The sequence below is a fragment of the Sturnira hondurensis genome, unplaced genomic scaffold, assembly GCF_014824575.4.
Source record: "Sturnira hondurensis isolate 20B ecotype Veracruz unplaced genomic scaffold, ASM1482457v3 Scaffold0004136, whole genome shotgun sequence".
In the NCBI taxonomy this organism is placed as follows: domain Eukaryota; kingdom Metazoa; phylum Chordata; class Mammalia; order Chiroptera; family Phyllostomidae; genus Sturnira; species Sturnira hondurensis.
Window position 1 is genome coordinate 31,222,252 of NW_028076767.1, and position 12,280 is coordinate 31,234,531.

The 12,280-nt window shown below is 46.8% G+C and overlaps 1 protein-coding gene across 2 annotated transcripts in view; it reads right to left on the reverse strand.

The window, feature by feature from the left end:
* Positions 1 to 294: 294 nt before the first annotated feature.
* LOC118985603 (tyrosine-protein phosphatase non-receptor type substrate 1-like) overlaps positions 295 to 12,280 on the reverse strand; it is a 35,262-nt gene continuing 23,276 nt past the window's right edge. For both annotated transcript variants that reach the window (XM_037044290.1, XM_037044289.1), the window contains exons 6-7: positions 3,682 to 3,790; positions 295 to 676 (exon numbers count right to left, since the gene is read on the reverse strand). In XM_037044290.1, coding sequence (XP_036900185.1) covers positions 3,684 to 3,790 — 107 coding nt within the window. In that variant the 3' untranslated portion in view covers positions 295 to 676; positions 3,682 to 3,683. The remainder of the gene's footprint in view (positions 677 to 3,681; positions 3,791 to 12,280) is intronic.

Genomic DNA, 12,280 nt, shown 5'->3' on the forward strand with positions numbered 1-12,280 from the left:
TGTATTCAATGAGTCTCTGAATGAATGTGCCGCCTAAGTCATAATCTTGAACCATTAGGGTTTGTTATAAAAGCCAAAAAACTTATTTTTCTCAATTCATTATGTAGCCCACAAAGTCAGCCAGTCTGATGCCTGATGCTCACAGAGAAACCAAAGTCAGAGGCGACAGGGTTTCATAGAGAAAAGTTTTATTCGTCCACTGGCCAAAGCAGGAACCAGGAGACCAGAGACAGGGCTCAGGTCAGTTCCCTCCCACACCTAGGAATAAAGATTTAGAGCAAATTTAAATTATAATGGTAAAAAAACCATACATATTTATTCATTTTAATCAAGAGTACTGATTAGACCATCCTGGAACAAAGTTATCTAAGGTAAGGAAGGAATGGGGAAGATGAGAGAATATATAAGGAATTCCTGGTGGGCGGGGTCTGAGTGGGTGAGATCTAGGGGCCTGGCCAACTAAACTGCTGGACCTTCTTCGCTTTGGGTGCATCTGTGAGGATCAGGTCTGGACACAGAGTTTTCAGCTTGGGGAGAATTTGGGTTTTGGCCTCTCTTCAGTGTTAGTTGGAGTTCCTTTGCTGGCTTTCTGCACCTGCCTGTGTTTCTGGGGCCAGCCTGACTTGGGTCGGTCTGGTGCATCCTGAGGCTGTGTGAGGAGGCCTGCTCTTATCTCCTGAAAGGAAAAATAACAACAAAAACAAAACTATTAGATCTGGTTTCAGTGTTAGAGCGCAGTTTCCATTACATTAAGGTTTCCTTCAGTTTGCCCTCATGCTAGCAAGTGTGTCCCCAACTTTGAGGCAAATGTTGCTTTTGCTGCCTTTAAAGAGATTCCTGGATCCAGGTGCCAGCCTTCGAGTGCAGAAATTTTTCCCGGAAAAGTCTGAGAACACCTTCAGGCAGCCAGGCCACTGCAAGACTTTCAATGTCATCACTTCATGGGGCTGGAAACCTGCAGAGAGTATGAGTTCCTCACTGAGCAAAGGAAGAGAAGGATCTTATCACACACAACCTTGTTCTAGGCCCTGTGTTTTCACACATTGCTCTCCCCTTTAAAGCCCTCACAGTTCTCTGAGGCAGCAGGATTCCGATTTTTCAGGGGAGAAAATTGGCTCAGAGAGGGTCAGTGAGATGCCCAGGTCACATGGCTGGTATGTGTTTTCCAGTATCTGAACCCAGGTCTCTGCCTACCAGACCTCAGAGGGAATCTCTCTGCGTGATTCTCTGAAGAACCATGGACACACTGCCCCTCAGTGTCTGATGGATCACAGGACGATGTGGTCCTTAATGGGTCATCGGGTCCAGAGGTTCCTACACTTAGATACTGTAGGTCAACAAAATTATTGAAAACCAATCACATATATTATTTTTCCCAGGAAAAATAATTTCAAACCTGCCAATTACCATAAATATCATTTCACAGAGGAAAGTATATTTTAATATCAGTGAAATAGAAAGGAAATAATTTATTTCTCAATTCATTTAAGACATTAACTGAATGTCTATTTTAAAAATTCACTTAATGTCTCTAGAGGTAATCTTAAAGATGCGCATTAAGGGAAATCATGTGGATTCAAGAAAATCCACTAAAACTAGGTGAGAAAAGTGAGAGTCTGTGGTGTCTGAATTAAGATCCGGCCCCTCTTTCCCCCCACCCCCCAGTCCAGCTCAATGAGACCAGCCCTGCTCCAGACGCCTGCAGCCGGAACACAGGCTGCCGCTCAGCCCAGCTCCCTGGTGAAACGGTTCAGGAAATCTCCACTAACTTGAAGTCACTGTTCCACAGTGTCTTTAAAGCACAAACAAAAAGATTTTTTAAAAGATATATCCACAACTATCAACAGCTGAACCTAAAAAACAAAGACAAAAACTAAGCAAACAACTAGAACAGGTATAGAAGCACAGAAATGGAGATTGTATGGAGGGTTGTCAGTGGGGAGGGAGAGGAGGAGAATAGAGGAGAAGGTACAGAGAATAAGTAGCATAGATGGTAGGTAGAAAATAGACAGGGGGAGGGTAAGAATCGCATGGGAAATGGAGAAGCCAAAGAACGTACCTGTACGACACATGGAAATGAACTAAGGGGAGGGGAATGCTGGAGGGGGCGGTTCATAGTGCAGGGAGGAGGGGAATAAAGGGTAGAAGAAAAACTGGGACAACTGTAACAGCATAATCAATAAAATAAACTTAAAAAGATATATTCATTATTGAACCAATGCCAATAGTAATGAGATTGCCACAGCTCGCTTGGTCATAATGTTGGTTTTCCTTCCCCCAGCTTCTAGGTTGGTGGCCATGGGTAAAGGTCTGATTGCATTAATGTCTCAGTCCCTTCCATGTTCTCAATTCCCAGCTTCCCATATTTTTCTCCAACCACGTGTAAGCCTTGTGTATGCGGCAACAGGGGAGTGGACACTGTGGGAGTCTGTGTGTGTTCCCGAGAGGACCACTTGTGAAGATGCAGCTCTGGGGGCAGCGTGGACTGTGGGAAGGAGCGGCAGGAGCCCGTGAGCAGCAGGTCTGGGAGGGGGGAGGCATTTGGAGCAGAGTCTGTAGAAGCTTCAGGTCAACTTTTTCTCTTAGGCCGGCCCTTAATGGAAGGAGGGGGACAATAGTAATGAGATTGCCACAGCTCGCTTGGTCATAATGTTGGTTTTCCTTCCCCCAGCTTCTAGGTTGGTGGCCATGGGTAAAGGTCTGATTGCATTAATGTCTCAGTCCCTTCCATGTTCTCAATTCCCAGCTTCCCATATTTTTCTCCAACCACGTGTAAGTCTTGTGTATGCGGCAACAGAGGAGTGGACACTGTGGGAGTCTGTGTGTATTCCCGAGAGGACCACTTGTGAAGATGCAGCTCTAGGGGCAGCGTGGACTGTGGGAAGGAGCGGCAGGAGCCCGTGAGCAGCAGGTCTGGGAGGGGGGGAGGCATTTGGAGCAGAGTCTGTAGAAGCTTCAGGTCAACTTTTTCTCTTAGGCCGGCCCTTAATGGAAGGAGGGGGACTGCAGAGTTTGACGGTGTCATATAGCAGTAGAGAAATAAAAAAGCCCTGTGGCAAATATATTTGTATTTAATTATCTGCTCATCATTCAGGAAAAGTTCCCTGCATGTCCCTATGTCCTGGGCTGTCCTTCTCCTGGAGTGTCTGACCTGAGAGGACAGGAAGTCCCAGAGGCAGGACTCTGCCCCATCAGCCTTCCTCCTAGGTCCTGATCATCTTTCCCGTCCCTTCTACTCTGTCACCCACAGTGTCAGAGCTGCAACAGGCCTCAGAGCAGCTGATCCAAGACGTCTCAACAGTATTCTGAAATGTGGATTCTTTGGGCCTAAGAAGCCCTAGTGATCAAATAATCTAGAGGCAGTCTCTAAGGGAACCACCCACTCAGCAGCCCCTGATTCAGCTTCCTCAGCCCACTTCTTCCACAAAAGCCCTAGGAATGTGTAGAAATCCTTTAAAACTCTTAAGTCAGCCAACTTCCTAAAGGACCCCATACACTTCCCAGGATGTGGGACCCTCTGAGAGGGAACTCTGAAATTCCTGAGGGTATTGACAGAGGTGTGTCATGTTCTCTTTACCCCATGTTGCCCCTGACTATGTGTAATCTGCAGGCTGGTTCCTCTTGTTGACCTTGGCCCTCCTGGGATGGGCCTTGGCCAGCCCTCCATCCCCAACAACTTACAGTCAGGCTCTCCAGTACATGTGGGTATAGAAGGAGAAGACACCAATGTCCAGCAGCAACTTGATGCCTAGGAGGCCAGCTATGAAGAATCGAGTGGAAAGCACTGGATCTGAAAATCAAGGGACAGAAGACATTACAGAGGACCATTCCCAGGGTCCTCCACTTATTCCATCTGTGGCTGGCTGCAACTACCAATGCTCTGAATCTTTTGGATCCTGCTCTGGTCTCAAGCTCAAGGCAGAAATTAGGTGATAAAGCTTTCTCATCCTTAATCCCCCCCTTCTCAGTTTGCCAGGATTATCTTCCTTGAGGATATGGGCAAAGAGAATGTGTGCTTAATGACGTGTAAGGGGGGTATCTGATTAACTGACTCAGTCCTCTCACTCCTATGGGGCAGTTATGTTCATTTTGATGAGGAAACTGAGGCTCAGAGAGTGAGGGAGGTTCAAATTCAGTAGGATTCAAACCTAGACAGTGACATCACAGTTGTTCGATACGATGACCCTAAGACTTGTCTTTGAGTGAGGACAGTCCAACCTCTCCCGGGTACAGAAACAAATGTGAACAGATCACGTGAGTGGAGTCAGGACAGATTTCACAGTGAGAGCGCTGCTGTGCTGCTCTCGGGCACCCTGGGCAGGGCTGGGTGACCCATGTCCTCGGGAGCAGAGGGAGGACTCACAGGCCTGATCTCATGAGACCTGCTGGCTGGCAACACTCTGTGACTCAGGGAAATTTCACAGGTTTGGGAGGAGCTGAAACACCATTCAGCCAGCCTTGACTCCATTGTCAGTGTCAACTGAAACCTTTCTACTGGACACAGCAAGTCAGATGGGAAAGCACAATCTTAGATTCTTTGCAGATTTACAATGAGCTGGTTTTATTTAAATAGAAATAGAGATATTAAACAGTTTATTATAATGATAATAATCCTCGATGTAGAACTGAAGAATTCACCATATTTCCTGTGGGGCGGCGAAGAATTCTCAGCTGAGGGGCGCTCTGGGACTTTCCCTCAGGGGAAGGGAGCTTCATTGTCAAGATTGTACCTCCCCCCACCCCCCACACACACACCAGAGAACAGCCTGGGTCAGAGGACTGGCTGGCCTGGGAGTATAAAGGTTCAGCCTCCTTCTCTCCATGTAAACATTTCCCAGATACTCTTCTTCCGTGCAGGCCTCTGTGGAGCGGCCAAGTCTGGAGCCTGCACTGCAGTCCAGCAGCTCCCTCTGCTGCTCCCTCACTCCCCCAGGCGTGTGGACCCTGACAGCCCCCCACAGCGAGCTTCCCACACTCTTCTGTCCATTCAGAGTCTGCTTCCCAGGGTAACTGATCTATAGAACTTGGGAGTCCTCTGGAAAGCAAACTCTAAAATGCAAATTAGAAAACGGATCATCCGTCATCTGGCTGGTCAAGAGGCCCCCAGACTGGTGGGAAGTATAGCAGGGCTCTGCTCCAACTTGCACTATTGATGCAGTTGTTAAAATTTTCACTGGTGGTGAGTTGGGATGGTGTAACCAGAGGAAAGGAATGTCTNTAATCCAAAGTCATGAGGCACCTTTCACTGGCAAGAGTTCTTTGTACCAAGTTCTAGTCAAAGTCTCTCCTGCTTTCCAGGCCACTCAGCCAAAGGGAGCACGCCAAAGCCGCGTGGGCCTCTTCTACCAAAGCCGCACTCCACCAAAAGCGCGCATCTTTCTTCTTCACCTAGATGCAGGGATTTCCATTCTGGCAAAGGTGCGTGGTTTTCCCTTTCACCTGGCCAAGAGGGGGTCTGCACCCTACTGAAACCCGTGTCTCTTCCTCCTAATGGCTACAGGGGGTCCTCACTCTGCTGAAACCTTGTGTCTCTCCCCCTAATGGCTGCCGTGTCTGGGTTTAAATCCCCCGGTGCCCATCTTCCTCTGTACCCCTATTTCCGACTCCTCCCACGATCAGTTACACCTGCCAGTATTTCTGTATTATTATAAGTTTACTGGGCTGCCATTGTTAGTCTGGGCAGGTGTGGCCCCATGTCCTAGAGCTCCCACACAGGTGCTGTAACTCAGGGGACCTGCCCCCCAGTTACATCTTGGGGGGAAGTGACTTCATTCCCCTAGCTCCAAGCATGGCCACAGCCATTTAACATATCCAAGTGACCCGCCAAAGGCTATAGATATGTTAAATGACCAGGCCATGGATTAGCTGCAGGGCTGTGGCTTTACAAAACAGCCCTGCATGTTCCTGGTCTATGTGTCCCTTCCCCCAACTCACACCTGTGGGGGGAAGGGGTGAGGACACCTATATAATTAGAGTTCTGGACACTATTCCAAATCTTTCCTGGCCCCCCCCTTTGGCTGCACCCTGTATCAAGAGCGCTGCTGTGCTGCTCTCAGGCCCCATGGGCAGGGCTGGGTGACCCATGTCCTCAGGAGCAGAGGGAGGACTCACAGGCCTGATCTCATGAGACCTGCTGGCTGGCAACACTCCGTGACTCAGGGAAATTTCACAGGTTTGGGAGGAACTGAAACATCATTCAGCCAGCCTTGACTCCATCGTCAGTGTCAGCTGAAACCTTTCTGTTGGACACAGCAAGTCAGATGGGAAAGCACAATCTTAGATTCTTCGCAGATTTACAGTGAGCTGGTTTTATTTAAATAGAAATAGAGATATTAAACAGTTTATTATAATGATAATAATCCTCAATGTAGAACTGAGGAATTCACCATATTTCCTGTGGGGCGGTGAAGAAGGGCAATTCTCAGCTGAGGGGCTCTCTGGGACTTTCCCTCAGGGAAAGGGAGCTTCATTGTCAAGATTGCACCCCGCCCCCCCTCCCCCCCACACACACACACCAGAGAGCAGCCTGGGTCAGAGGACTGGCTGAACTAGGAGTATAAAGGCTCAGGCTCCTCTCCTCCATGTATGAAATTTTCAAAGACTGTTCCATCCAGGCCTCTGTGGAGCAGCCGAGTCTGGAGCCTGCACTGCAGTCCAGCAGCCCCCTCTGCTGCTCCCTCACTCCCCCAGGCATGTGGACCCTGACAGCCCCCCACAGTGAGCTTCCCACACTCTTCTGTCCATTCAGAGTCTGCTTCCCAGGGTAACTGATCTATAGAACTTGGGAGTCCTCCGGAAAGCAAACTCTAAAATGCAAATTAGAAACCGGATCATCCGTCATCTGGCTGGTCAAGAGGCCCCCAGACTGGTGGGAAGTATAGCAGGGCTCTGCTCCAACTTGCATTATTGGTGCAGTTGTTAAAATTTTCACTGGTGGTGAGTTGGGATGGTATAACCAGAGGAAAGGAATGTCTTGAAATCAGTTAGGAAATTAGGAAATTAGTTGGGAAGTGGTAAGTATAAGGAATATGCACTTAGATGGCTGTTGCCGGGGCATCAGTCCTTTGGAGAAAGATGATGATTAATTTAGATTGATTAATCATAAGGTAAAGTGTGAGCCAGAAGAGTTCTGGGTGGCATTGTAGGCTCTTTTCTTCTAGAGCCAGAGAAAAGAAAAAGCTGAGATTTGGGCCAAGGACACAACTCCAAGAATAGCAGAGTTACACAAAAGGTTGGATTTTCTACTTCACTGGGCCTACTCCCTCAAGAGTCGGACCCTGATGGGGAAATATGCGGCCCTGAGATCAGGATCTACAGGAAAAGGCTTCAGAGTGAGTCTGTTTGAAGGGGTTGGCACAGAGCCCCCATGATCTGTGAATATGTTACCGTGCCTGGCAAAAGGGGCCAGTTGTAGTGATTAAGTGAAAAAGTGAAACGAGGATTTTTTTTGGATTTTTTTAAGTGGAACCAATGTACTCATGGATCCTACTAAGTGAAAGGGGAGGCGGATGAGCCAGAGAAGGAGATGTGATGATAGGGGCAGAGCTCAGAGTGCTGCGGGGCCTCAGCCGAGGGTGTGGGCAGCCTCTGGGGCTGCAAAGTCAAGGACCCGGATTCTCCGCCAGAGCCCCCAGGGGCAGCCCAGTCCCGCCAACCCGCTGCAGGCCTCTGACCTCTAGAGCCCAAGAAAATAAACTTGTGTTGTTTGAAGACACTTCAAGTGCGGTCATTGGTTTCAGTGGCCACAGAAATATCATACAAGGAGACAGGGACATTTTAAAAGGACAGATGTGATGGAAGGGGCAGGCACAATTTAAAGAGCATAACTTCTGTGGGAATAAAGGGAAAATGTGCTAATTGCCAAATAAGTGTTAAAGGGAAAGGAGATGGTGATGGTGGGTAAGGGAGGGTTGTGAAAGACAAGAAAGAACTCAAATTTTGAGGACTCAAGTATTTTTTTTCACTATTGAAAAAGTCATTTAGCCAAAAAATATATTGGCATGCACGACTATGCTGTCCTGACAGAAGAGAGGTTCATTAAGCTAGAAGTACTGTAAATAGCCCTGCACCATAATCATGACCGAAATGATGTGCATGATTCCACCAGGCCACTGGACTGTTAAAGCAGCAGTCAGGACCCTCAGACATTAGTGTGAGGTGGGGCGTCCTGGTACAGAGCGGTATATAGGCCTCTTGCACTTTGCTTTACCCTGCCAGCTCAGACGACGCAAAACAATCAGTTCCAGGAGTGCTACTTAGTACTTAGTGCTCTGTGTCAGGCACACTGAGTGCTCCAGGAAGTAGCAGCCCAGTCTGATTCCAAACCCAGGACAGAGACTGAAATGAGAATGCAAGCTGGTCCAGCCAAGATGAGTTTCGGAGGAAACTCCTGCTTTCCTGTTCAGTACTATTCTGGCCCCTGGAAATTGCACCAGGCACAAACAACGGAGGACACTGAGAGGTAGAAGACAAAGGCTCCCCAGCTCCTGACCTGAGGACTGGAGGAAAAATGCAGCAATGTCTACAACGGTGGGGACTGGGGTTTGCCCTGCCCCCAATTCCTTAGGCACAAAAGCTGATTCAGTTGTGGCATTAGCAAAAATAAAAAGTCTAAAATCAGTTATCTAAGGTCCCATCTTAACAAATGAGGAAAGAAAGAACTGAATCATCTGAAAGCAGCAGAAGGTAGGAGATTATAAAGGAAAAAGGAGAAAAATCAACTTGACTATCAGCAAAGTGGGAATAAAGGGAACGTATCTCAACATAATAAAGACCATATATGACAAACAATGAGCACTGGTGAGGACATAGAGAAAGGGACCTCTTGTGCACTATTGGTGGGAATGCTGATTGGTGCAGCCACTGTGGAACGTAGTATGAAGGTTCCTCCCAGAAATAAAAAGTGGAATTTCTATGACCCAGCAGTCCTACTGATGGGAATATATCTGACACCCAAAACACCAATTTGAAAGAATATGTGCAGCCCTATATTTACTACAGTGTTATTTACAACAGCCGAGCTGTGGAAGCAACCCAAGAGCCCATCAATAGATGAGTGGACAAAAAAGCAGGGGTATGTCTATACAATTGAATATTACTTGGGCATGAAGAAGAGAAATCTCACCATTTACAACAGCATGGATGGACCTGGAGGGTATTACACTAAGTGAAATAAGTGAGTCAGAGAAAGATAAATACCATTTGATCTCACTTATATGTGGAATCTGAAGAACAGTGGAAATGAACAAACAAAAGAGAAGCAGATGCGTAGATACAGAGAGTGGGCTGGCAGTTTACAGAGGAGAGGGGTAATTGAGGGACTTGGTATAAAAGGTCAAGGTAATAAGAAGTATAGATCGGTGGTTACAAAATGATCACAGGGAGGGACTTCCGCCAAGATGGAGGCATAGGTGGAAACACTGTGCCTTCTCCCACAACCAAGTTTGAACACAACAAAGGTTTGGAGAACTAGGACACACCCAGAGACCAGAAAATGGAATTATACGGAAGTCCGACCACTATGAACTGTTCAACAGGGACGGTAAGAGAGGCGGAGCCAGCAGTGGAGCTGGGTCGGGCAGGACAGATCCCCCGACCTAGGTGCGCAGGCAGCCTGGAACCAGCCGGGGTGTCGGGCAGACTGACCGTGGTCGCACATTCGTGCACAGTGAGACGGACCACACAGGCCCCAGGGGGCGAACCCAGTGGTGGAAGGCTGACGGCAGTGGCACACTCGCGTGCAGTGGAACGAAATGCGTGGGCCTGGTGATGGTGGTGGCTGCGGCACCGGGGCCATGGTGGCAGGCAGCAGACGGGAAGCCATTGTCCCTCTTTGACCCCGCCCCCACATACAACATCACAACCCAGCGACTTAGTTGTCCTGTTCTAGTGAACACTTTAGGGCTCTGATCCTGCTACGGAACAGGCACGAACAGCCCAAAAGATGTTGCAAGAAGAACTCAAAGTCCGAGAGCCAATAACTCTAAGCGACCGAGAAATTGCCAGCCTCTCAGAAGCACAATTCAAGACACTATTTATCAGGATGCTCACAGAACTGGTAGGTTATAGTCACAAATTAGAGGAACATAGTCACAAATTAGAGAAACATATGAAGGCTAAACTAATTGAAATGAAGGGAGATGCACAGGAAACCAATAGTCATGGTAAGGAAACTAGGACTCAATCAATGGAATGGACCAGAAGGAAGAACAAAACATCCCACCAGAAAGGAATGAAGAAATGAGAATTCAAAAAAATGAGGAGAGGCTTAGGAACCTCCAGGACATCTTTAAACGTTCCAACATCCGGATTATAGGGGTACCAGAAGGGGGAAAGAAACAGCCACGAGTGGAAAACTTATTTGAACAAATAATAAAGGAGAACTTCCCCAGTCTGGCAAAGGAAATAGACTTCCAGGAAATCCAGGAAGCTCAGAGAGTCCCAAAGAAGTTGGACCCAAGAAGGAACACACCAAGGCACATCATAATTACATTAGCCAAGACTAAAATGAAGGAGAGAATCCTAGAAGCAGCAAGGGATAAGGGGACAGTCACCTACAAAGGAGTACCCATCAGACTGTCAGCGGATTTCTCAAAAGAGACCTTACAGGCAAGAAGGGGCTGGAAAGAAGTATTCCAAGTCATGAAATCCAAAGACCTACAGCCAAGATTGCTTTATCCAGCAAAACTTTCATTTAGAATGGAAGGACAGATAAAGTGCTTCTCAGATAAGGTCAAGTTCAAGGAGTTCATCATCACCAAGCCCTTATTATATGAAATGCTAAAGGGACTTATATAAGAAAAAGAAGATGAAAAATATTAACAGTGAAAGGACAGCAAACACACAGTTATTAACAGCTACACCTAAAACAAAAGCAAACCAAGAAAACAGCTAGATCAGGAGTGGAACCATAGAAATGAAGAACACATGGAGGGTTAGAAACAGGGGGGTGGGAGGGGGAGAAGGGGGGAGAAGGCACAGAAAATAGCATAGATGGTAGGTAGAAAATAGATAGGGGGAGGGCGAGAATAGTGGGGAAAATATAGAATCTAAAGAACTTGAGACACGTGGTTATAAACTAAGGGGGGGAGAATGGTGGGGGAAGGAGTGTGGGGGTGGAGGGGAATGAAGGGGGGGAATAGAACAACTGTAATGGTATAATCAATAAAATATATTTAAAAAAGTGATCACGGGGAGGTAAAGTGCAGCATAGGGAACATAGTCAGTAATGTTGTAGTGACCATGTGTGGTGCCAGTCAGGTGCTGGGAATAGGAGGGGGCACTTTGTAAAGTGTGTGATTGCCTAACCACTATGCCATACACTGAAAACTAGTAAAAGATAAAACTGAACATAAAATGAAAGTTAAAAAAATACAAAAATTTAAAAATAAACCGATGAAAATGAAGACAGAAACGATGGAGACAATTAATAAAACAAAAAGTGAGGGCTTTGAAATATCAACATGAAAAACTTGTAGTGAGCCTGACAAAGCATAACGGATAAATGACACAGGTCCAATGTCAGGAGTGACCCAGGATGGGGTATGGGTCACACAGACATCCGAAGGGTAATGAGAGGGTATTATGAACAACTCAACAGGCAGACATTTGGCAACTTAGAGAAAAAGGACCACATTTCTGAAAAAGCACAAGTTACCACAGTTCACCCAATACAAAATAAATAATGTGACTAGCCCTAAACTATTAAGGAAATTGACACAATTGAAAATTCCCCCTCAAAATTGTCCAGGCCCAGATGGTTTCACAGAAAAATTTTACTGAGCATTTATATTTGACTTGAAACCAATTGTGGAGCACCAGTGAACAGCTACAGAAGAAATTTGGAAAGTTTCAATATATGCTCTACTTTAGATGCCCTTAGGGAATAACTTGATTTGATCGTGTGTAATGCTGTCGGTTTTGTGGGAAACCGAGGTCTTTAAGGATACCACCATACATACCATTGTGGGCTTTACTTGCAAAGTGATGTGCACACATGACTAAGTTATTAGGAAACACATTAATGCAACTCCTGTGCATCTCTTCTTTTCTTTAAGATCTTATTTATTTTTAGAGAGAGAGTAAGGAAGGGAGAAAGAGAGGGAGAGAAACATTGATGTGCGAGAGTTACATCCATTGGTTGTCTCTCATGCGCCCTCTACTGAGGACCTGGCCCACAACCCAGGCCTGTGCCCTGACTGGGAATTGAACCGACGGCCTTTTGCTGGTTTGCAAACCAGCACTCAATCCACTGAGCCACACCAGCCAAGGCTGTTTATCT